Raw genomic sequence first — 25,895 nt, 5'->3', positions numbered from 1 at the left:
AAAAGACTTATTTGCAATTGAACTTCCTAATAGATTTTTTTCTCTTCTCCTTTCCTACTTTTCTATGCTGTCATATTAATGTAGTAGTGTATGGATCTTGCCTATCTACAAAGAGAATAGATAAAGATGGAATTTTCTTTTACATGCCAAGGAAAGTGCTAGGAGTACATTCATAAATAAATTATGAATGAATAAATCAATTGGTCCATGCATGGTCTAGAAAAGTGATATGCAGACAGCAAATACCCAATATGCATATGTTAGGTTCATTAAGTAGAAACTTCCATTCACAGATCTTTGTTAGACAATTTTAGAGATTTGTTCATCACAGTCCTACAAGTTAGGAATACTATAATCAAGGTAACATCTGAGTCAGTATTGGTAAAGGCTCATTTCTTTTTTTACTGGGTTCTCATACAGTATGAGTGTGAAGAAAGATCTCTAAGGCCTTTCAGAAGGCACTAATCCCTTCATGAAGATTCTACCCTCATGATCTAATCTACTCACAAAGGCTCCAGCTTCTGATATCATCACACTGGTGATTACTTTTCAATGCACAAAGTTTGAGGGAATGCAAAAATTCAGATCTTAGCTGGTTGCTGGTGGCTCACACCTCTATTCCTAGCTATCCGGGAGGCTAAGATCTGTGGACTGAGGTTCTTAAGCCTGCCTGGGAAGACAAGTCTGAGAGAGATAGCCCTCTTACAAGGGTACATGCTTGGCAAAAAAAAGTTGAGAGTGCCCAGGCTTTGAGTTCAAGCTCCAGTACTGGCACACACACAGAATTCGGATCATAGTAATTTCCTTTGTTATCACAATACAAGAGCATGATGGAATAGGAAAGTTATTTCATCATAATAATTTTCTTATAAATATTTAATGATTATTAATATTAATGAAACCATATAGATTTAAAAGTTAGGAAAACGAATTTCTAGTTTCAAAGCTATGATTAACCTATAAAAATGGAAATAACTTGACTTAGTATAATAACATTGATATTTAGATTCTGAGGCCATTCTGGGCAATGTTTAAAGTTCCTATACACATACCACATATTTTTGTTCTCTTAGACCAGTTCCAAAAGTGTATGATTTGAGAAATCAAAATAATCTCAGACACCAAATTTTGAATTATAAATTTAAAATTCTTTTAAAATTCAATGTCCTTTAAAAATGAATTTGAGTTGGTCTGCACAATTATCCTTGACTGCACTGGTGTTCTAAGACCTCTCATTAAGTGGACCCCAGGCAGCCACTCTACCTCATCCGACTCCAGCTAAAGCCAGCTGTTCTTCAAGCAGTGATTTTATTAACTTATTTAGGACCGAAGCATATCTTATTACCCTATTTTCCATTCCTGTCCAATGCAGCTGTAGCTGATACTTTTCACAACAGCCTTTACATATCAACCTCCTCCCTTATTTTTTCTTGTTCTGTTTTACATCCCCTTTTAAGTATATATGTTTGCATGGAAATATCATCTTGCTTTCTGGCTCTATATTATTTGAAATCTACAGGAATGTGCCTTTTGTTTGCATAAAATTATAAACTTCATGGAAGACATTTACTGATAGAATAAACTTTCTGATATGCAAAATAGATTAATGCTAATGGAAGCATCATTTCTTAAGTAATACCAAATTAATTTATACCATATTTAAATCAATTAAGTGAAAATATGCAGGATTTGAACAGTTAGAATATGCTATTTTTTTCCTTTTCATAGCTTAGTAAATGAACGTTTGTTACATTGTTTGCCAAATGTACTATTGAAGAAGAAGCTGTTTTTTAAAATAAAAATACTCATAAGTAGCACTCACTGTTAGAGTAAGTTATTTTTAATTTTTAATTTAAAAAGTAGTATTTCTTAAGATATTAGTGAGTTATTATTCAAATTTAAATTTTACCACCTACTTAGTATACCTTTAATAAGTCAAACCATTGGTTCTATGCCTAAATATATATTCATGAGGAATTTCAAATTTAAAAGTAAGTTACAGTTTAGGAAAAAATTAAATGTTATTTCATATGGATCATTATGATCAACTATAAACCAATTAAAAGATGCACTAAAAAAATCAAGACTCCAATTTCCAGAGGGTTGTTAATATATTAGCCCTGTTTTATATTGGTACACAAAAACAGTATCCCATTTTATAACTTTAATGACATTTGCTATTTATAAGATATCCAAACATTTTTAAAGTTAGACTTAAATTTAAAACTGGCTTTGCATTTAGGAAGCTAGGATGTTTATGGTTAAATGTGTAAGATGTGGTTTTTGAAACCTGCATAGGAAGCTATTGTCAGAAAAACCTAGAAATTTTGTCTGCAAAATAACAGCTACCAAATGATATAAAACAGTTGTTCACAGAATCTCAGGTTTCCTTTATAGTATAAATGTATGAGAAATATAGTAAAGCTCATGATTCTTTTCTACTAAAAGAATAGATTCATAGGATGTAAATCACTGCCTATTAGTTTCAGTTCATATATCAATGAATAACTGTGACTTACCTTGAATATTGTTGCTTCATTTTATAGGAAAGTCTTTCACTTTGCATATTTTTATATTTAATAGTTATATATATATAAAATAGTTATATATGTGTATATATAGACATATCTATGTATATGTAGGTCCATCATGGGTCTTGAAGTCTGGGCCTGGGCGCTGTCCCTGAGCTCTTTAGCTCAAGGCTAGTGCTCTAGAGCCACAACACCACTTCCAGTTTTCTGGTGGTTAATTGGAGTTAGGAGTCTCAGCACTTTTTTCCCAGGCTGCCTTTGGAGTGTGATCCTCAGATCTCAGCATCCTGAGTAGCTAGGATTATAGGCCTGAGCTACCGGTGCCCAGCTACAAAACTTACCTATTCTTCTTCTTCTTCTTTTTCTTTTATTGTGAAAATACCGTAGAGAGGGGTTACAATTACATGGGCAAGATAATGAGTACATTTCTTATCAAATGTTGTTGCCTCCTCCTTTGTTTCCCCTACCATCTCTTCCCATCTCCCCCCCTTTCCTCTTCCCACCCCTCCATCCCCACTCTCCGGCCAAAATTGTAAAGTTCGTTTTTCTTTTTTTCTTTTTTTTTTTTGTCGGTCGTGGGGCTTGAACTCTGGGCCTGGGCACTGTCCCTCAGCTCTTCAGCTCAAGGCGAGCGCTCTACCACTTGAGCTACAGAGCCACTTCCGGTTTTCTGGTGGTTTATTGGAGATAGGAGTCTCACGGTCTTTCTTGCCCGGGCTGGCTTTGAACCGCGATCCTCAGATCTCAGCCTCCTGAGTAGCTAGGATTACAGGCGTGAGCCACCAGCGCCCGGCATCTTTTTCTTTTTTTTTTTAAGTTGTGAAAATACCTTACACAGGGGTTACAATTACATGGGCAAGATAAGGAGTACATTTCTTATCAAGCATTGTTGCCTCCTCTTTGTTTCCCATTCCCATTCCTCCCCATACTCCTCCCCTCCCCCCACCCGATCCTCCTCCCCCCACCCCCCACCAAAGTTGTAAAGTTCGTTTTTCGACATAACAACTTGTACATCTCATTGTTGCAATGGGTCCACCTGTATCCTTATTTAAATGATTTGTTTTTTTCCCTTCCCCTCCACAAATTATACCGACATCAAATACAGTGAAAGCAGGGGTTATACTGTGGAGGAGGGACATACAAAGCAACAAAGAAATCATCTTATAAATATGTTAGAAACAATTGCATGAAAGAAAAAAACATTTGAGTCCTTATCTTGGGGTTCATTTTGCCTAACATCAACTTATCTGTTTCTGCTTGACTCAGACATATACTAGTTATTGCAAATAAGGGAAACCATGGGACCTATGTTTTTCTGGGCCTGGCTTACTTCACTTAAATTTATATAGAGAGAAATGCACTGTAAAGTTCTGAAAGATTCATATATACAGGTAAGCATTCTCCAATCAACAGGTAGACTGTTTTTATATTCTATAGAAATTTCTATGGCAAGCGGGGCGCCTGTGGCTCACACCTGTAATCGTAGCTACTCAGGAGGCTGAGATATGAGGATCACGGTTCAAAGCCAGCCCAGGCAGTAAAACTCTTATCTCCAAAAAACCACCAGAAAACCGGAAGTGGCGCTGTAGCTCAAGTGGTAGAGCGCTAGCCTTGGGCTGAAGAGCTAAGGGACAGCGCTCAGGCCCAGAGTTCAAGCCCCACGACTGACAAAACAAAAGAAAGAAAGAAAAGAAATCCTTCTCTGGCATACTCCTTGAGGCAACTACTCTTCTGAGTCCAATCAAAACAAATCTCTTTCTATAGTTATTAAGCTGTATAGAGACTTATATGTCTAGTCTGTTTCTTTCAGAGTAATTGTCAAAGTCATATTGCTAGGTATCAATAAATTGTTCTTTTATTAAATCATTTTCCATCATATGAACATTTGTATCTATTTGTTTTAATGAATATATAGGTTGTTTTATACTAAGAATTATAAAAAAAATTAAAAACATTTTTGTACAAATCTTTGTGTGTGTGTGTGTGTGTGTGTGTGTGTGTGTGTGTGTGTGTGTAATTGCTAGGTCATAAACTAGATATGTATTTAACACTTCAAAAAATTATTTCTATAGTTGGTTATGCTATTTTAAGTTTATGCCAAACAGCAGTGTAGCTCATTTTCAGCATAATTTATCAGTTTTCATTCTCTAATGATCAACAATGATATCATTAATCTCCTCATGGTTAGTGGTAATCATGTGATTACTGGATTCATATATAGGAAGTCCTTAGAAAGTAGTGTAGTATCATAAAAATGACTATACGCTGAATTTGTGCACAGAAATTTTCATAAGCAATGAGGAAAATTGTAATTGACCTTTCATCTTCAAATTTTCTTTACAACATTAAAAAGTCTTGTCAGTTATAAATGTGCAGGAAAATTAAAAATAACAAACTAATACTTATTTCATACACTGTAATTTAAAATATTTTTTTCACAAGTTTTATCTTAACTTTTTAGTGCACAAGTTTTAGCTTTTTAGTGCTAGGATTACAGACCATACACACAAAAATTATGTTTAATATTTCTCTTTAAAAGTTAAAGTGCTTGATTTTCTATTCTCATTGCTTAGCTTTAGACATGGAAACTGAAACTTTTATTTGTCTTACTGAATTGTTACACTTTTTTTTTCCCCTTGTTTATATATTCTTTTTTTTATATTGTGAGAATACCGTACAGAGAAGTTACAATTACATGGGCAAGATAACGAGTACATTTCTTATCAAGCATTGTTGCCTCCTCTTTGTTTCCCCTTCCCATCCCTTCCCATACTCCTCCACTCCCCCCACCCGATCCTCCCCCCACCCCCACCCCTCACCAAAGTTGTAAAGTTCGTTTTCGACATAACGACTTGTACATCTCATTGTTGCAATGGGCCCACCTCTATCCCTATTTAAACGATTTGTTTTTTCCCTTCCCCTCCACAAATTATACCAACATCAAATACAGTGAAAGCAGGGGTTATACCGTGGGGGACTGACTTTCAAGTATGGACCAGCAGCCAATGTTTTCTCCTTTTGTGCTTTTAATGTGCTAGAGTTCCTCCTGTGATTTTGTAGGTACTACTTCCTGTAGGACCTTTCTTCATTTGCTTTCTCACGTCCACATTCCTCATTTGTACCTGTAACTTGTTTTCACTTTCTCTTCTTGAATAGCAACAGTGTCAACATTCCTTGGCCAGCCATTAGTCCTAGCATTTTCTTGTTGGCTACTTTGCTCCCATCTTTGTTGACCAACAGGAAGCAACATAATTATACACCTAAGAAATGTACAGTCATCAACAATCATAGACAAAAAGGAAAAAAAAATGGTTGGTTAATGATTTTAATACTCAGCTATGACTGAAGTACTAATTATATGAATGGAAGTGTAAACAGTAGATTGTTTATTTAAAAAAAGAATTCATAGTTAACTTGTCATTACAACAAATTTGAATCCTGTATGGGAAGACAGGTGTCATTTAATTAGACCATACTAACCAAAATTCAAGTGCATTGGTAAGGATTATCTTATTTGGGTAAGTTTCTGTTCAAATCTTTAACACATTTTTGCTATAATTAATTATCATTTAATTATTGAGCTACAAGAATTCTTATGTACTTTGACTTGAAGTCTTTTGTGTTAGTTTTCTGTCACTGTAATAAATGTCTGAGAGAGACAACTTAAATGAGAAAATATTTATTTTGCCCCATGTTTTTAGAGATTTAAATCCATGATTACTTGGCTCCATTGATTTTAGGGCTATTTTGAAATAGAACAGCATGCATCATCTGCTAACCTTTTCACTTGTGGTCACATGGAGACAAAGAAAAGGGGCTTACCCTTATACCTAACTTCCTTTAAGTTCTAGTCCCAGTGCATACAACTAATGCCACAGGCTATCGACTATGTCTTAACATGGAGACTATTGGTGACATTTCAGATCAAAAATGTATTTTTAATATATGTGTGTATTTATTATATATAATGAGATATGTATATATTACATGTGTATATTATATACATATATTATATATAATTTATTAATTAATAGCTTGTCTTTCTGTTTACTCATTGGTACCTGGGATGAGAAGATGATTTTAATTTTAATGACATCTAAATCACAAATTTTAATCTCATGTGAGTACATTTTTTGTATTGTACTTAAAAAGTCATGGGTTACTTGTATTAAAGATATAATCCTGTATTTCATTATAGAAATTGCATCCATTTATTTATTTATATCTGTGATTCATCTCAAATTATGTGTGTTTTATATAAAAGATATGATTCAAATTTCATTTTTATACATTTACCGAACTTATCAAAAATATCCAGAAAATATTTGTTCAAATAATTTCCTGCCCCTTTTTAATTTCCTTGGAAGTTTTATTAAAATGTATTGACCCTATCACTTCAATCTATTTTTGGAACATATTTTTATTCACTGGTTTATTTGTATACCTTTTGATCATATCACTGATTATTATAATTATAGGTACATTTTGAAATCAGGCAGTGTCAATGTACAAATGAATTCCTTTTCAAACATGTGGCTACTTTTAGTTCTTTGAATTTCCAATGAATTTAATGAAAATTTAGCATGTACATGAATTTGGAGAGAACTGACATCAGTACTGAATTATCAGTGAATGTTTTCAGATTTTCAGCAGAGTTGTTTAGGTTTCAGTGAAGGAGTTTTGTAAGAGTCTTATTTAAGTTATGCTTATTTATTAAAAGTAGAATTTTTGTTATCAGTTTGTTGTAGAATTTAGAAAGAATTTATTTTTATATTAATATACTCCAAAATTGATAAATTCATATCTCAGGTATACAAGTTTCTTTAATACATATTTTTTCTTGTAAAGATACTGTACAGATAAGTTACAGTTACATGAGCAAGATAATGAGTCCATCTCTTATTGAGCATTGTTATACCCTCCTTTATATTTCCTGTACCATCCCTTTCCTCCCCAACTCCTCCTTCCCCCTCCCCGTACCACAAGGTTTTAAAGATCTCTTCCCTTAGAATTTTCTATCTTAAAAGTATGTCTTGTACAACTAAAAGCCTTTAAATCTTTGTTTTTTAACTCTGTGACTTTTTTTTGGGGGGGGAGGGTCTGGTCGTGGGGCCTGAACTCTGGGCCTGGGCGCTGTCCCTCAGCTCTTCAGCTCAAGGCTAGTGCTCTACCACTTGAGCCACAGCACCACTTCCAGCTTTTTTCTCTTTGCTTACGTGGTGCTGAGGAATCGAACCCAGGGCTACATGCATGCAAGGCAAGCGCTCTACCACTGAGCCACCTTCTCTGTGACTTTTTTTTAAAAATGTCATTATACTGAATAGACTTAAACACTGGTTAAATAAATGGAAGTGGTAAAGCTGAAGTTGTTTTGATGTTCCACGATGACGATTAGTCTTCAATCTATTTATTTATTTATTTATTTGTTCGGTCATGGGCTTGAACTCTGGGCTTAGGCGCTGTCCATCAGCTCTTCAGCTCAAGGCTAATGTCCTACCACTTGAGCCACAGAGTCACTTCCAGTTTTCTGGTGGTTAATTGGCTATAAGAGTGTTTCAGACTTTCCTGCCTGGGCTGGCTTTGAACCGTGATTCTCAGATCTCAGCCTCCTGAGTTTCTAGGATTACAGGTGTGAGCCACTGGCACCCGGCAATTATTATTTTTTAAATAAAATTTTGTCAAACTGAGGATCTTTAGTGTTTGTATTTTGAATGAATTTTGAATTTTGTCACTTTCTAAATTTATTGAAGTAACTTTTTTTCTTTTAAATTCTGTTACTTAACACGAACTCTATCTACATTTCCCCTCTTTGTTTTGTTTTCTGGTTGGTTAGTTAGTTTTGTTGCTGTTGTTTGCTTTTAAAGACAGGCTCTTGCTGTGTAAGCCAGGAAGGCTTCAAATGTCATCCTTCTACCTAGGCCTGTTGAGTGTTCACACAACAGGCATTTGCCACCACACCCACACAGGCCTTTGTTTTGAATGTTCAATGGAATTTGCATTCCTAGGAGAGACCAAAGCATTCCATGCATTACCTGTTACATATGGCTGGATATGAGTTTTATATTGTGAAGTTGTATATTTGTCCAGGATACACATTAGTCTGAAATTTCCTTTTATTTTAATATTATTTTTGGTGTTTATATATGGGTTGCATTGGACTAATATAAGAAGTTGGAAATTATACTTCATTCCTTTCCTTTTACAATTATTATTATTATTACTATTATTATTTTATTCTAAATTGTTTCATGGACTCACCCAATTGAAAAAAAAAAAAAAAACTAGCCTAGAATTTTCTAATTTCCATTGAAGTATCTTTTTCAGGCATAGTTATCTAAAATTATTTAATTTCCAAATATTTTAGACTTTTCTAGGTCTACCATTTTTCATTTATGCCATTGTCAGAGAACAATTTTGTGAAACAATGAAAATATTGGTGTTTCCTTCCTCTCAGTATATGATTTATCTTACTGAATTACCATATGTACACACTAGAAAATAATGTATATATTCCAGTTGTTGGCCACATTGTATTATATATTATTTCAATATGGTATGTATTTTTTTGAAAAACATATCATAAATATAACAGTTACTTTGAATCAAATACCCAAGCATCTTTTCCATTTATCTACTTTTTCAACTAGCTCTGTTTGCTTCATGCATGTTAATGATTATAACTAAAAAGGTTCATACTTATAATTATTACATTTTACAGCCTGATCTTCTAATCAATATAAATTGTTCCTTTTATTTTTTAAAAAGTCTTCAACAAAATCTGATGCTAGCATTTCATTATATCTTTCCCCTCTTTTACTCTTAAATTATTGTCATCTTTGAATGCATCACTAGTGAATAGCAAGTGTGAGTCTTAAGGGCAGCACATAATTAGGCCTTCTTTTTTATCTCATCTAACAATCTAAACCTTTTTTAATCAAGTTTTTTATTGTGAAAATACTGTATAAAGGGTTACAGTTACATGAGCAAAGTAATGAGTATATTTCTTATCAGCCACACCCCCTCCACCCTCTTGCCTAAATTGTGAAGTTTGTTTTTCGACATAGCATCTTGTACATCTCATTGTTGCAATGGGTCAGTCTATATCCCTATTTAAACAATTTGTTTTTCCCTTCTCCTCCCCAAATTATACCCATCAAATACAGTGAAAACAGGGGTTATACTGTGGGGGAGGGATATACAAAGCAACAAAAAAATCACGTGGTACCTTATAAATATGTTAGAAACAATAGCAAGGAAGAAAAAACCACTTGTATCCCTGTCTTGGGGTTCATTTCGTTTAACATCATCTTTTCTGCTTGTCCTAGACATATACTACTTATTGCAAATAAGGGAAACTATGGGACCTATGTTTCTTTGGGCCTGGCTTACTTCACTTAATATAATTTTTTCCAAGTCTTTTCATTTCCTAACAAATGGGGCAATGCCATTCTTTCTGATGGAGGCATAGAATTCCATTGTGCATATGTACCACATTTTCTTGATCCATTAGTTAAAATCATTTTCATTTATTTGAGTTTGGATCTTAATTATTTGCTGTTCTTTTTCTTTTTTTTTTTCTATTTCATTTAGTCCTCTGTTCATTCATTCTTGTCCTCTTTAGCACTAATTTTCTGGGGAATTAGTATTTTTAACATTATATTTTAATGTTCCTAATTGACTTTAACTATATTTTCTTTGCATTTTTGTGACTGATAAAAGAAGTACAGTATGATTCCTTAGCTTGTTATATTTACTCAGTATTATGTGACTTTACATAAAATGTCTGAGTTTTGTAAAAGTATGGTTTCTTTTTTCTCTAATTTATCTCCTTCTGCTATGATATATTTTACAACTCTCTTATGTATTTTACATTAGACTATGTTGCAAATTCCATAATTTATTATATTAGTTTTACTTACAAAATGAGTAGTAAATTCAGTAAAGAACATATATGTTTATCATATGTTTATCACTTTATTGCTCTTTATTTCTTTAATCATAAGTGAGAGCTAATATCACTTACTTTTCAGGTAAGGAACTTGAAGTATAGGTATGCTGGTGTCAAGTTCTCCTAAATATTATATATATGAAAAACATAAATTAATCCCTTCACTTTTAGAGGATAGTTCCTCTGGATATAGAATGTTGCATTGTAGTATCCCCTACCTTACATTTTTATGATGCCATCCTTTTCTCTTCTAATACCCTGTATTCCTGATGAAACAGCAACCAGCATCTGTACCATTAAGTTTTTGTGTGTATATGAACTGCATTGTTGTTTGTAATCTCAGATTTTGTTCCATCCTCTTTCTTCCCCCATTCTTAAGAAGAAAAAAAAGGGAGGAGTAGTGGGGATTGAATCCTGCGCCATACTCAAGCACTCAACTACTTGAGACATAGCTTCATCCTTTTTTTGTGTTCTAGGATATTTTTAGGTCATTTTATTTTTATTATGTAAACAGCTGTGCAAAGAAGTTGTACAAAGGAGTTGGCATTTAACAAAGCAGTTTATGAATACAATATACCTTGGTCACTGTTCAACATTCTGACTCATCCCCCTACAAGTTTTGCCCAGGGCTGACTTCAGACCATGGTCCTGCTACCTCTGTTTCCCTTAGCTAATGACAGCATGTGCCAACATGTTGTGCCAAAATCTGTTTGTCTTTATTTTTAAATAGTAGACAGTGATGCCACCTGCCATTGGTTCACACTTAAAATCCTAGCTGCTCATAAAGCTGAAACTTAGAGGATCATATTTTTTAATAAGTTATTTTATTGTGAAAATGCCATACAGAGGGATTCCAATTACATGAGCAAGATAATGAGTACATTTCTTATCAAACATTGTTGCTTCCTCCTTTGTTTCCCCTTCCCATCCCTGCCCTCCCATCTCCCCTCCCCCTGCCTCCTCCCAGCCAAAGTTGTAAAGTTCATTTTTCAACATAAGGTCTTGTACATCTCATTGTCACAATGGGTCCACCTGTATCCCTATTTAAACGATTTGTTTTTGCCCTTCCCCTCCACAAATTATACCAACATCAAATACAGTGAAAACAGGGGTTATACAGTGGGGGAGGGACATACAAAGCAACAAAGAAATCATCTTTTAAATATGTTAGAAACAATAACAAGCAAGAAAAACCATTAGAGTCCTTATCTTGGGGTTCATTTCACCTAACATTAACTTTTCTGACTGTTTCTGCTTGTCTCAGACATATACTAGTTAATGCAAATAAGGGAAACCATGGGACCTATGTTTCTTTGGGCCTTGCTTACTTCACTTAATATAATTTTTTCCAAGTCTTTACATTTCCTAGTATGGATCAAGAAAATGTGGTATATATACACAATGAAATTCTATGCTTCCATCAGAAAGAATGACATTGCCCCATTTGTTAGGAGATCATATTTTGAAAAGTTCCTGAGATTCCCATCTCCATTAACCAGCAAAAAGTTGGGCATGACTCAAGTGGTAGAGCACTGGCCATGAGCAAGAAAGCTGAGTAGGCTAAAAGCAAATTAATAAATAAAAATGAATAAGTTTAAAAATAGAAAATAATATGGCTAGTGTGGGTTTTGTTGCAGTTATTTGCTCTTGGTTTATTGACATACTTGTATACATATTCTTTTTCTAAAATAGTTATTTTTTTCAAACATTTTTCTGCTTTATTTCTATTCTTTTGATATTCCTTTAGATAGCCCTGAGTTGACACTTCATGGTTAAAACTAAAATATTTCTACTGATCTGTCATCAGATTCACAGACTTTGTATCCTGCCTTCTTTATTCTGTTGAAAACCATTCAGTGGGGGTTTTATTTCAAATATTGAAATGCTAGTTTGTATATTTTTCATTTAGTTTTATCATTTCCATTTCTGTGCTGAGGTTATCTATTTGTTGTCTAACTATGAGAATCAATTTCTCATATTTTCTATTGGGTCAAACAAAATATTTATAATACCTTCTTTGAAGTTGCTTTCTGTTAATTTACATACCCTTTTATTCTGTCATCTTTCTATTGACCATATTTTTATTTTCTTCTGTCTGTAAAGTACACTCCTTGACACTGGTAATTTTCCTATCTCTCCTAGTGACTTTAGAGCTTATACCAAATATTTTGGCAATGTGTTGTAGAAATTCTGGAGTGTTGGCTGTTGTTCTAATGAGCCATTCAATTGCTGATGTTTACTTTATGAGTATGTGATTCAAAGCTTTGTTTGTTCTCACTCTGAGTTATAAAGTGAATTTCTTTATCTGAGGACAGAGATAAAAACAAAAGAGTATGGCTGAAACTTATGATTTTTTTAAGAGGCCTGCGCTGTTTGCAGATCTCTTAATTATGTAGGATTTGAACCACAAGCTATCCCTCCTCTGAAGTTCATATGGTCAGGAGAAGCTCTGTTTTTCAGTAGTTATTTTCTATTATGCACCCTGAATTTTCTACCCTGCATGTAAAATTAAGAAATTTGGCAGGGATCACAATAGATTTAAATCAAAATTTAGTTGAACCTATCTGTGGCTCTCTCTTCTTTTTGAACTACTCAAGCACCCTCATAGGCCATTTGCTGATACCTCAGGCCAAGAACTGTTTTATTTTTCTGATCCCTGAGTTCATACTTCATATCTGATGATGATCCTAATCATCATCACGTTGGATCCCCTAAGCTTACTATGTTTGGGGACTGAAATATTTTTTGTTACTTTTGAAAAATCTATTTTATTTTTCTTAAATTATATGTGAATGAGCTCCCTTCATGGTTTTGATGAAAATTTTAGTCACAGAAAATCTTTTATGTAAAATAGCTTAATAAATTTTTGGTGATGGGTTCACAGAATAGGGATTTGTACTGCAATAACAATAAATTGATCGTTAAATATTCAGTTCTTTAAAATATATTAGTAACCAGGTATTTTTAACTGGCTTTCTTTGGTCCACAGAGGGCCAATTTCACACCATCTTTTAAACTTTCTCTTAGATGTTTCTCTTCCACCTCTACTGCCTCTTTTTATTCTTCCCACCCATTCTCTTTCCCTGTTTCTCACTCCCTCTCATGGTAGTCCTGACCAATTCCAAGTATTTATTATGATTTCCCTCTTAAAGTCTAGATGTAGGACTTCTTTCTATATTTTAATCTTTGTTTAGACCTTTAGCTCTTAAAAGAGGGATACTGTTTAAGGTATTATTCAGTTATAAACAGCATTGGTAGCTGTCTTTTTGAGCTTCATCTCTCCATTCATACATTCACTTATTTTAATGCTATTTATTAGGTATTTATCTATCTCAGGTAATATATGCTTGTCTGTAAGTCTTCTCACAATTTTTCTATTTTTTCAACTATTTGTTGACTTTTGAATTGACCAGAGCTTAATTCTTCCTCATCTGCTGTTCTGATATTCATTCATTCACTACCAGAGCTTCAAGTTGTTTATGTATACAGTTGCCTCACAGGTCACTTTACCTGGCATCTTATGTTAATATAAAGCTCACTTTTAAGGCAATTCTATCTCTGTTAACAAGACACAGAGCTAATATTTTACTTACAAACAACCTCAAGTGAATACTTACAAGTCAATATGTCTTTCTAATTTTATCATCATTGCTAGTGGTTCAATTGGTCTCCAGATGTGACAGAAGTGGTCTTAAAAACAACGAGTGCAATGTCCAATTACTCCCCCAAGAACTTTTTCAAATAAACTAATTTAAATTTAAATTGCCATTTAGGGTTAGATATTTCATACCTGGCCATATAGGGCTTTCCAACCTAATGAGCTTATATCTCAAATAAATCCATTTGCTTTTCAATCAGGACAAATTTAAAATCCATTTTACTCATAGTGTTTTCTAGAAAAAGGCTTATCTTTCTAGAAGGATTACTGAAATGCTTAGAAGAAGTATGTGTTCAATAATACTTTATTTAAAGGCTGAAATATCATAGCTAAAATATCATTTTTGCACCCTAGTTGTCCATTTGAACAGCATTGAAAGAGAGAGTAATAAGCCTCAATTCCAGTATGGATTTTTTTTCAGTTGTTTTTCACCTAAGTCTAATAAATTGTTATAAAATTTCACTTGAAATGTAAATGTGACAGTTCTCATTCTTTGTTTCATAAGTATCTGAAAACATATTTGTGCAGCCGCCTTTGGTAGTGCTGTTGAAGCTGTTTTAACCCCTCTGAATTAATCCAACCAGCAGAGAGATGAAATAATTTTACCAAAAGTGACTGAAAATATTTTATCTAACCATATTAAAAGACATGGTAGTAAAAAGTTGAGTAACAAACTTACTATGTATTATATAAAAATGGTATTGCTCATTTATTTAAATTATATGAATTTAGTACATATGCATTACATAATACTTCATTATTTTCCCAGAAAAAATATCTTTGATTTCAGTATCAGACATTGTTGCATTTGTGTTTCTTCAATTTGTCTTTATGATCAATATTTAAAGTCTTGATTTTTCTTCTGTATTATTTGCTGTAATTCTCAGTGCTAAATTCATAACCTACTTCTGAAACATTTCATTTGCCTACTGATGTAATACCTACACAGTCACACAGTTTGTTGAATTTGTTTTCTCTCTACATCACATCATTACATTCTTCTAATTTTCCTCTGCATTCTCAATCCTTAGCATTATAAGATGCATTTTATTGCATATATACAGTATCTGAACAGTTTCTATAAAGCCTTTCCTGTTGTTATTACCTATTCCTGGTGTCTCCACTGACTAAACTATATTTCATACTACCTACACACACAAACAAACACACACATATACAGATATTAGAAGGAGCTTATATCTGTAACTCATTTTACAAGTATTGTAAATTATATAGCATTTCTAGAGCCAAAATACTTTTTGCAAATTAGGAAAGATTATATTGATACTTGCATGTTTTATAAATATAATTCATAAATATAAATTTTCAGATAGGTGCTTTGCTTAAGAGAGAGTACTCTATGCTTGATGATTAACATGTATAGTCATAAAAAAGTGCTGAAACATGTTCTTTTGCATAAGTGTACTTAACCAGAATTCTACCATGAGATGGTAGCAACTTCTAATAGTTGCCATGCAGAAATTAATAGAATGATTACACTTCATACATATTTTCATCTTCTAAGTAAAGTCAACTGGCATACACTAAAATCTGTAACAAGTCCTATTCATATAGTTCTACACACACTCATTTCAACTGTGATGAAATATTTTAGCAGAACAAATAATTTATGAATAAAATGTAATTTACTGAATACCTTGGCAGTTAATGTTGATCGCTTCATCACAGTTCAGTCATGTTTAGAAAATTTAAGCAAGCTGTGTGATTACTCCAGGAAGCATGGAATGATGTGTTCAAATTAGTACCATCTGTGGATAGAAAAAATCTGAGGTTTTTAGTCATTCTTAAAGAATGGAAATCTGATTCTCCATGCTAAAATGGTGTAATCCTTTTTGTATTTGTAATTTAATAGGGCAGTTGCCTTGAAATAGTCTAGTTCAAAACACAGTTCACCAGAAGTGAAGATAGTGAATATAATGAGGGTTACTGCTGGTCAATTATGAATACTTGTGAAGTTATCCTGCCAAAAACAACCTATGAATTGTTCTACAGATATGTTCATTTGTGGTACATCTTTTCCCAGTTCCTTTCCCTGTTCCATCTTACCTGTTTCTTTACCTGACTGTCTTTTGTGCAAGGGCTGCTCTCATCTCCTAGAAATGACTTGAATTCTTTATTAGGAATTATCTCCATTCTCTGTATGATAAAGATTAGGTAGACTGTACTAAAAATAGCATGTGAAGTATTTTATTTTTAGGGTTACTTTTAAGGTAATGCTAATTAAATGAAATAAGATTTAGTAATACATGTTAGGAGTTGTAAACTGAGTAACTGAAGTTGATTTTGTATAAAATAATAAATAAAATCATGTCAAGAATATAATGATTGTTCTCCATTAATTTAGACCTGTTTTCTTCCACTTGTGTGGGTAGGTGTAAAATATCTATATAAAATTGAGAAAAATTTTAAGAAGAAATTCAATCTTTTAACTAAATCTTAGACTGTTCACATAGAGCTCTAGACTCAAGCATTTATCTATAGTTTGTATCTTCTTTTGGAAGTTTTAATGGCTTTTCTGAGTCAACATACTCATATAAAAGCTTGAATTTTATCCTCAAAGCTTCCCCCTTCTAGTTTCCCTTTGTGTTAGTAGTGACATCATCCTTCACTTTGGCCAACTGAAAACCTTAGTGTTTTCCTTTAGTCCTGCCAATCTCTCACACTGCACATACCACACATCAGAATATCTGGTCTGTTCTCTTGTAAGATCTGTTTATGAGCTAAATACTTTTTTCACTACTGCTGATACCATCTTAGTCCAGGCCTACAAGAGCTCTTGTATCAACACTGACATTGAATACCTGCTAACTAGTATCTTCATTTCCATCCTTTTCTGCCTTCTATCTATTCTCAGCTTGGTGGTTAGTGTGATTCTATGAAAGCATATGTTAGAGAGAGCCTCCTGCTCTTACATAGACACTTCTTGGCTCAAATGAAAGCCAAAGCAATGTCCTATAATAAAGTAGACAATCTGGGAGGGAGGGGGGAGGCTGGGAAGGGAGGTGAAGGGTAAACAAAGGAGGAAGCTGCAATGCTTGGTAAGAAATGTATGCATTATCCTGCCCATGTAATTGTAACCCCTCTGTACAGTATGTTCTCAAATAAAATAAAATTAAATTAAAAAAAAAATAAAGTAGACAATCTGTCCTTCAGTCTTTCTTATCAGATCTTGGCTGGGCTACTATCAGTCATTCTGACCTCCTGATTATTCTTCAAGTTCAGAAATCATGATTATCTTAGGCCCTTAATAATTCTCTTCTGGAGATCATGTGATTGTAGTTAGAATTTCAGTGCCTTAGTCTATGTTTTAACATCAATGTACTTGAGGGTGCTCTATAAAAGGTTCTGGTAATCTTAAATATGCACAAATAATAAACATCATGTGAAATACATTTATGTCTATAGAGACCCCTAAATATGAAAATGATTTTTCTTGGGAACCATACACTAAAAATACAGAATATACCTAGGGAATTACTTAGGGTGATATGAGCACAAGATTTTCTTTTCTACCAGCAAAAAATTTCTTTCTATCTGAACCCAAGTTTTCATGGACTTGGCAGAAATCATGGGCTTAAAAATCATGACCTTTTTGTTATTTTGCTATTTTGTTATTTGATGTCTAATGTAAGTGCTGTAGTATTTGATTGATTTCCACTGGCTGCATCATCACAGAATATTTTTGCATCTCATTTCTTCTGTTTACAAATGATTGATAATTCTGGTTATTTCTGTTTGTTTCCCTTTTAATATTTAGTTCCCAGTGCACCCACAAACATCGCTTTGTCCAATGTTCAGTCGACTAGTGCAACACTGACATGGATGAGACCTGATAGCATCCTTGGCTACTTCCAAAATTACAAGATAACCACTCAGCTTCGTGCTCAGAAATGCAGTGAATGGGAATTTGAAGACTGTGTTGAGAACCAAAACATTCAATACCTTTATGATGCTGACCTCACTGAAGAGACAGTGTATGGACTGAAGAAGTTTAGATGGTATAGATTCCAAGTGGCTGCCAGTACCAATGCTGGCTATGGCAATGCTTCCAACTGGATTTCTACACAAACCCTGCCTGGACGTGAGTAGTGCCCTGCCAGGGACATCCTGAATTTTGTTCTGCTTTGTGTCAATATTCTAAAGATTTCGCCTTAATCCAACTGTGCAGAAAGTCACTGAACATAAAAATAAGTTATTATACAGGCAGGCTAGCTTAAGCAATAACATGTTTTCATTCAACGTAAATCCAGTAGAAAATTCATTTGTGCTTATTATCAAGGATTTTCCTAAGTTTCCAGAATTTTGACAAGTTGCATACTGCAACAAAGCATTATAGAAATACTCCATTGTGTTTTGACAAGTCCCATACTGCAACAAAGCATTATAGAAAGGCTCCATTGTGGTGTATCATTTAGGCCATGTTAACTGCTACCCAGTGCCCCCTGATTGGTATCTTTATACTCTTTTAAAAATGTTAGATTGAGGGAACAAAAAATACAAAAATATGTAACTCAACAGTATATTGTCATCTGCATTTCTTTTGCAACTTTTACCTCCAGGAAATCTCCTTAGATGCCTTTGCATAGAAACTACTAAAGTGTAGATAAAGATTGCTCTTACAACATATATATATATATATATATATATATATATATATATACACACACACAAGCATGTATATATGTGTGCACATGTACACATACACATATATATGTGTGTTACAAACATAAATATAGAGAGATAGATAGAGAAAGAGAGTTAGTATTGAGGCTTGAATTCGGTGCCTGGGCTTTCCCTTAGCTTTTTTACTCAAAGCTGGTACTCTACCACTTTAGACTCAGCTCTATTTCTGGCTTTTTGGTGGTTAATTGAACATAAGAATTTTGTTGTTGGGGCTGGGAAGGTGGCTCAGTGGTAGAGAGCTTGCCTTGCATTCATGAGGCCCTGGGTTCGATTCCTCAGCACCACATAAGCAGAAAAAGAAAAAAAAAAAAAAAGCCAGAAGTGGCACTGTGGCTCAAGTGGTAGAATGCTAGCCTTGAGCTGAAGAGCTGGGGGACAGCGCCCAGGCCCAGAGTTCATGCCCCACGACCAGACCCCCCCCAAAAAAAAAGTTTTATTGTTGCCTCCTACAATGCTTGATAAGAAATGTGCTCATTACCTTGCTCATGTAACTGTAACCCCTCTGTACAGTATTTTCACAATAATAAAACATTAAAAAAAGAATTTTATTGATGTTCCTGCTCGGGTTGATTTTTAAACCCAATCCTCAAATCTCAGCCTTCTGAAAGTCAGGAGTGAGCTACCAGCACCTAAGTTCATATTGTAAAACTTAAAAGTTTGTATTTTAAAACTTTAGCTGGTCATCCTGGTTTTTAAAAGACATTTTCACAAATGATATTTGTATCAGTAAATTTCTAATTCTTATTCTGAATTCTCTCTATAAACAGTTGTGTTAACTTCCATGCAGTACTGATAAATTACCTGCAGTGTCTTGCAAGCCAGTACAAATTTAAAGCCACTACAAATTTTACTACCCTTCCCAGTACCATCTACCCATGCCCTCCAAATATGGGTCTTTCTTTGGTTACCAAGGCTCTTACTCAATGATTCCTTTCAAATGCAAATTATATTTTCTTAAAAAATATTGGGACTTATTCTTATAGTAGCACACCTCACACACATACATAATAGATTCTCAGTGACAAGTGAATACTATGTTAGACCATGAAATATACTTTAATCCAGAACATTTATTAAAACTACTAAATATGCCCCTTTTTACTATTCCCCAGAGCACTCCTGTTTGTGGGAGTGAATATTTAGCAAATCTTTGTTAATGTACTCCAACATTTGAGGTAGAATATTGATAAATCAGCCTTTAACATATTTTCTACTACTTTCTGTTCTAGTGCTTTGGCTTTTGGTTTCTGGAAGATGGACCTTTTTATTTTTTCTCCTTTCTCCCTAGCTAGCTTTTCCTCCTTTGCTGACTGGACCTTATACTAATATTTTCTTTTTCTTTTTTTTTTTAGTTTTAGGAGATCTAGACCTGTTATTTTCTATTCTTATCAGCACACATGCTGAAGAGATTTTACCTTTCTGTAAGTGTCCTTGTGACCTCTGGCTTTAGAGTCTACTTCTAAGCTGATTATTCTCCAGTCTCTGTGTGAAGTCCTGAAGCTTAATCTAGAACTCTAGCTCAATTTCTTTATTTGATAAATTGATACTACTAGACATGCATATTATTGGACCTTCTCATCCTTGAATTTCTTTTGTCTTCATAGCAGATACTATTATTATTTGTTGCTTGCAGAAAATGAAAATCATCTTCTCTCTGCCAGTGACTCATTTTGACAACACCATCTAAATAGGTCCGGTCTTCATATGCATTGCTATTGTATGACTCCAACCCTTCCTTGCTTGCTAGCACTGTGTGAACCAAGCTGATCACCTAAACTGTTACATTTGTATTAGAAAACCTAACAGATGAGTCACTTTCGTGTTTAAGCTGCCAATGAGTTCCCATAGCTTAAATGATAAAATATAAATTCTTTAGCAAGTTTAGCAAAGCCCTGCATGATTGCTTTCTACCTAATACTTTACCTTTATTTATTACCACTTTCCCCCCTTTTTTAACCTACTACTCACATTACACTGTATTTGCTACCTAAAAATGGAAAGTAAACTTTAGTCCCTATGTCTTTGCCCAACATTTTTTATTTGGGTGGAATGTTCCTCCACATCTCTCTTCACATGAGCAGAAGATATGTATAATAAAGATATGTATAGATTTCTATTTAATTCTAATAATTCTTGCTCAGAATAAATTTCTCTGACCATTCAATCTGAAAATATCTAGGTAACAATTTTATATAACATCATGTTGTAACCAACAGTTAACAATTACCTTACCTTTTTCATTTTTCTTCATTTGATTTTAGAGAATACCTTGATCACTGCCATTTCCTATCACCTTGAGTCATGCCTGGTACTAGTAGATAATCTAGGTATTTCTCAAATGAGTGAAATTTGTTGGAATAAGCTACAGTAGGTAATAGAATAAGCTACATACAGGTGATAGTAATAATGACAGTGCCATGAAAAGAAGAGAGAAATATGAGAACTGGTTCATTCTGGAATCAGTTAATAAGAGTCACAATTACGGACCTACTGATTTTAAAAGAAATGAAATGAAAAGGATTCTTGAGATTACAACATCACTAAAGCTAAGGGTTATCGTTCTCTTAGCTGGTAGCAGTAGGTAAAATTACAAAGGCAGATGTGATAGAAAAGTGGGACATTGATTGAACAATAAATGTGGAAATCACAGGAACTGAAGTAATTTGGAGTCAGACAAATACCATTTTGAATGAAGTTGGCTACTGGTAGATGATTGGGAGTGATGAACCCTTGGCAAGTTAATAGAGCATGTATCCTCTATAAAGGGACCACATTATTGCTAGCTAGTTATTATACTATAGACAGCCCACGCTTTTAAATCTTCTGACGTTTCCAGGGAAACTGGAAGATTAGGCACTTTTGTGTGAAAATATCCCATTTCTTCTTTGCAACTAATTTTTTTAAAAGTTAAGAAGATGTAGCTGCTTTATCTAAACATGCCAGATCTAGCCAGTGGATACCTCATGTTAAAATATATCTATGCAACTTGTGATAGGAGAGATTCTGCCTGCTTCCCATAAGCATGTCATTCAGGGAGTACCTGGTCCTGCCTAATAAAGCAGTCATTCCAATGGACCAGCTCTTATAAGCACTCTTTAAGTAATTACAAAAATGTTTAACTAGCACACAACCACATCTAAAAAGGCAGTGCTGAAACTAACAAATACTTCAACTTTTGAAATTATGTCGATGAATTGAGTCCTTTGACTTAAGGAATGAAGAGATTTTTTGCTTTTTGCCTCTAGTTGAAGAGGCAACTAATGATAAATACACAGGCTGACCCATTGTAACAATGAGGCATACAAGACACTATGTTGAAAAGGAATTTTACAACTTCGGGGTGGGGCGGAGTTGGGGAGGGGAGGAGGGAAGGGATGGTAGGGGAAAAACAAAGGAGAGCGTAACAATGCTCTATAGGAAATATATCCATTACTTTACTCATGTAACTGAAACTCCTCTGTACAGTATCGTTACAATAAAAAATTAAAAATATATGCTTGAATTTCTAAATCTAATTATATGGTAAAGGAAAATTTATATTTATTATACAATGTCAAGGAGAGATCATCTGAGATTGCATTGATATAAAAAACAAAAGCTTATGTGTATCATGCATATTACTACATACATATATAACGTGTGTGTACATACACTGCATATATAATCTGTTGTAAAATAACATTACTAAATTAGAGAAGCCAAGTAGTATAAATCATAAAGAGCTGTAGTAGTTTTTCTTTTCCTCCAATCCTGAGGCTTGAACTCTGGGCCTGGACTTTGTCCCTGAGCTCCTTGTGCTCAAAGATAGTGCTCTGTCACTTGAGACATAGTGCCTTACCTGGCTTTTTCTGTGACTAATTCGAGGTAAGAGTCTCACAGACTTTCCTGAATGGGCTGCATTCAAACTACAATCTTCAGATCTCAGCCTCCTGAGTAACTAGGATTACAGGAATAAGCCATTGGCACCCAGCTTCAGCAGTAGTATTATTTTTAGTAATCAAATAATGTTTATATAGTTATTGTGCATATCAAATATTAACATTTGGACATTTTACAAGCAAAAATTCATTTGGATAAAGAACCTTAGTGAACTATGTATTATTCATTTATTTCTGAAATTGGCTTTTATTTTATGATACAACCTAATATTTTTTAAAAGTCTGAAGATAAGTATAAAAGCCTCTAAAATGCCTTGTAGTGTAAGAAATATGTTATTTTTAAACTCCTGTGAGCTCATGAAGAGAGGAGCAAAACTAGGAATCCAAGGAGCAAAGTGAGAATATAATGAGAATTCAATTGAGTTAGTCTCTGAATCTGAATCTACAGAGGCACACTAGAGTGAATAAAAGAGACAATATTTGGCAAACTCGGGCTAACATTCCCTTCCTCCATATCCTCTGATCTGTGTAATGGAAGCCAAATTGTATTTCTCCTTGAGTTATTTGCATAATAATAACCTTTCTTCATGCTGTGTATATGGAGATACAAAGTAAAATTACAAAAGTAAAAAAAAAACAAACATTTAACTTGAAATATTAAAATCTTGCCCGTATTTTCCTCCCTTCTCATTTTTCTGATTATTCCCATACTCAAAATCAGTTTCACTTGGGCAAGAGTTGGGATGTAAAATAGAAAGCTGTTAAAAATTTGTGTGGTACACATAATGTCAGCATTGAGGAACTGTACAACTTTAAAGAAGTGTGGGTATGAAATTAGTATGGAATGATGAGACTCTTGTGATGTGCATCTCCTGTAGACCACCAGGACTGGAAGATTGCAAGAGAGGAAAAATTCCTGAGGTAACACTTAGGTTGTGAAAACCACAGGATACCATACTCATGAGGAATTTTAACTACCCAAACATCTGTTGAGTTAAAAAAAAATTCAACAAAACATGCCTCATCAAAGAAGTTTCTAAGGAATGTAACTTTATCATCTCAGAAGAAGAAAAGCCAAAGGACAGAATACCCCCTACATTATTTAAAATAAGAAAATGCTGATAACATATTGAATATATTGAGATATATTCAATTTTATTAATTTATGCTAAACTGTATAATGCACCTACAATGCATTACTACAGCAACATAAATACAACTTCTCTTTTCTATGAAAAAACCATTATTTAATGAAAGAAACCATATTAGACAAAAATAAGAAACATATATTTCAAGACATAGCAAAGCCTATGAGTGACAATACATTTGTAGAATGATTCTATGTCTATTACCAGAGAAAATCAGCACAATTTATTCTTTGAATGACGGTTATACTTCCATAAAATTAGTTAGAAGCTGATGAAAGTCTTCCAAATCATCAACTAAAGCTACCAAATGTGTGATTCAAAACATCTACCTCCTGTGGGGCAGGAATATTGAAGTTATTGATCTGATCACTGTAGATTTTCAGTCACTCTCCCTGTTACCACTGAGCCCAAGCCACTGCCAGTGTTTTAGACTTTACTTTCGTGATTTTAGAAGTGATTCTTATTTGTTCTCACCCACCACAATTCAATACCTGAGACTAAGTTGAATTTACCTTCTATATTCCTTTTGTATTTGTACTTTTCTTTTTTTGTATATTTTTATTGTAAAAAAAATATGTACATAGGGGTTACAGTGACATGAGCAAGGTAATAGGCATCTCTTAGCATTTATTTCCTGGATTATTGTAAAAAGAAACTAAATGATCTGTCAGTTCTATTTTCTATCTTCTAGCTCAGCTTTTGAATACCATTTTGAATGACCATGTCATTCCTCTGCTGAAAATATTTTATCATTTTCTCTCCATATGTAAAAAAAAATGTTTCTTTGACAAACATTAGGATATTCATTTTTGGGGTTATATTCTTTTTTATTAATTTTTTTAATTGTGAAAATACCGTACAGAGGGGTTACAATTACATGAGCAAGGTAATGGGTACATTTCTTATCAAGCATTGTTGCCTCCTCCTTTGTTTCCCCTTCCCATCCCTGCCCTCCCATCCTCCCTACCCCCCCCACCCCCGCAAGTTGTAAAGTTCATTTTTCTTTTTTCCTTTTTTAATGTTTTTTTTAATTGTGAAAACACTGTACAGAGGGGTTACAGTTACTTGAGCAAGGTAATGAGTACATTTCTTATCAAGCATTGTTGCTTCCTCCTTTGTTAGAGCAGAGACTTCTGAGAACAGTTTTCCTTGCATTCTGGTTTGTACACACCATTTTATACTGTGTAGTGCTTGAATAGTGAGTGATCTTTTTTTTTTTTTTAATTGTGAGAATACCGTACAGAGGAGTTACAATTACATGGGCAAGATAACGAGTACATTTTTTTTCTTTTTTTTTTTTACGAGTACATTTCTTATCAAGCATTGTTGCCTCCTCTTTGTTTCCCCTTCCCATCCCTTCCCATACCCCTCCTTGCCCCCCCTACCCGATCCTCCCCACCCCCAACAAAGTTGTAAAGTTCGTTTTTCCACATAACGACTTGTACATCTCCTTGTTGCAATGAGTCCACCTGTATCCCTATTTAAACGATTTGTTTTTGCCCTTCCTCTCCACAAATTATGGAGTTAGGAGTCTCAGCACTTTTTTCCCAGGCTGTCTTTGGACTGTGATCCTCAGATCTCAGCATCCTGAGTAGCTAGGATTATAGGCCTGAGTTACCTGTGCCCAGCTATAAAACTTATTTATTTTTTTTTCTTCTTCTTTTTCTTTCATTGTGAAAATACCGTACAGAGGGGTTACAATTACATGGGCAAGATAATGAGTACATTTCTTATCAAATGTTGTTGCCTCCTCCTTTGTTTCCCCTACCATCTCTTCCCATCTCCCCCCCTTTCCCCTTCCCACCCCTCCATCCCCACTATCCGGCCAAAATTGTAAAGTTTGTTTTTCTTTTTCTTTTTTTTTTTAAGTTGTGAAAATACCTTACACAGGGGTTACAATTACATGGGCAAGATAAGGAGTACATTTCTTATCAAGCATTGTTGCCTCCTCTTTGTTTCCCCTTCCATTCCTCCCCATACTCCTCCCCTCTCCCCACCCGATCCTCCTCCCCCCACCCCCCACCAAAG

General features: G+C 34.2%; 1 protein-coding gene across 1 annotated transcript in view; it reads left to right on the top strand.

Annotated features, from left to right (window-relative positions):
• The window catches only part of Ptprq (protein tyrosine phosphatase receptor type Q), a 170,224-nt gene that overhangs the window by 81,317 nt on the left and 63,012 nt on the right, over positions 1–25,895 (top strand). Inside the window, exon 27 of the mRNA XM_042698841.1 lies at positions 17,916–18,239. Coding sequence (XP_042554775.1) covers positions 17,916–18,239 — 324 coding nt within the window. The remainder of the gene's footprint in view (positions 1–17,915; positions 18,240–25,895) is intronic.

This window comes from Dipodomys spectabilis, unplaced genomic scaffold, assembly GCF_019054845.1.
Source record: "Dipodomys spectabilis isolate Male_0828 unplaced genomic scaffold, ASM1905484v1 ptg000234l, whole genome shotgun sequence".
Lineage (NCBI taxonomy): Eukaryota > Metazoa > Chordata > Mammalia > Rodentia > Heteromyidae > Dipodomys > Dipodomys spectabilis.
This window is presented reverse-complemented; position numbering and strand designations above follow the sequence as displayed.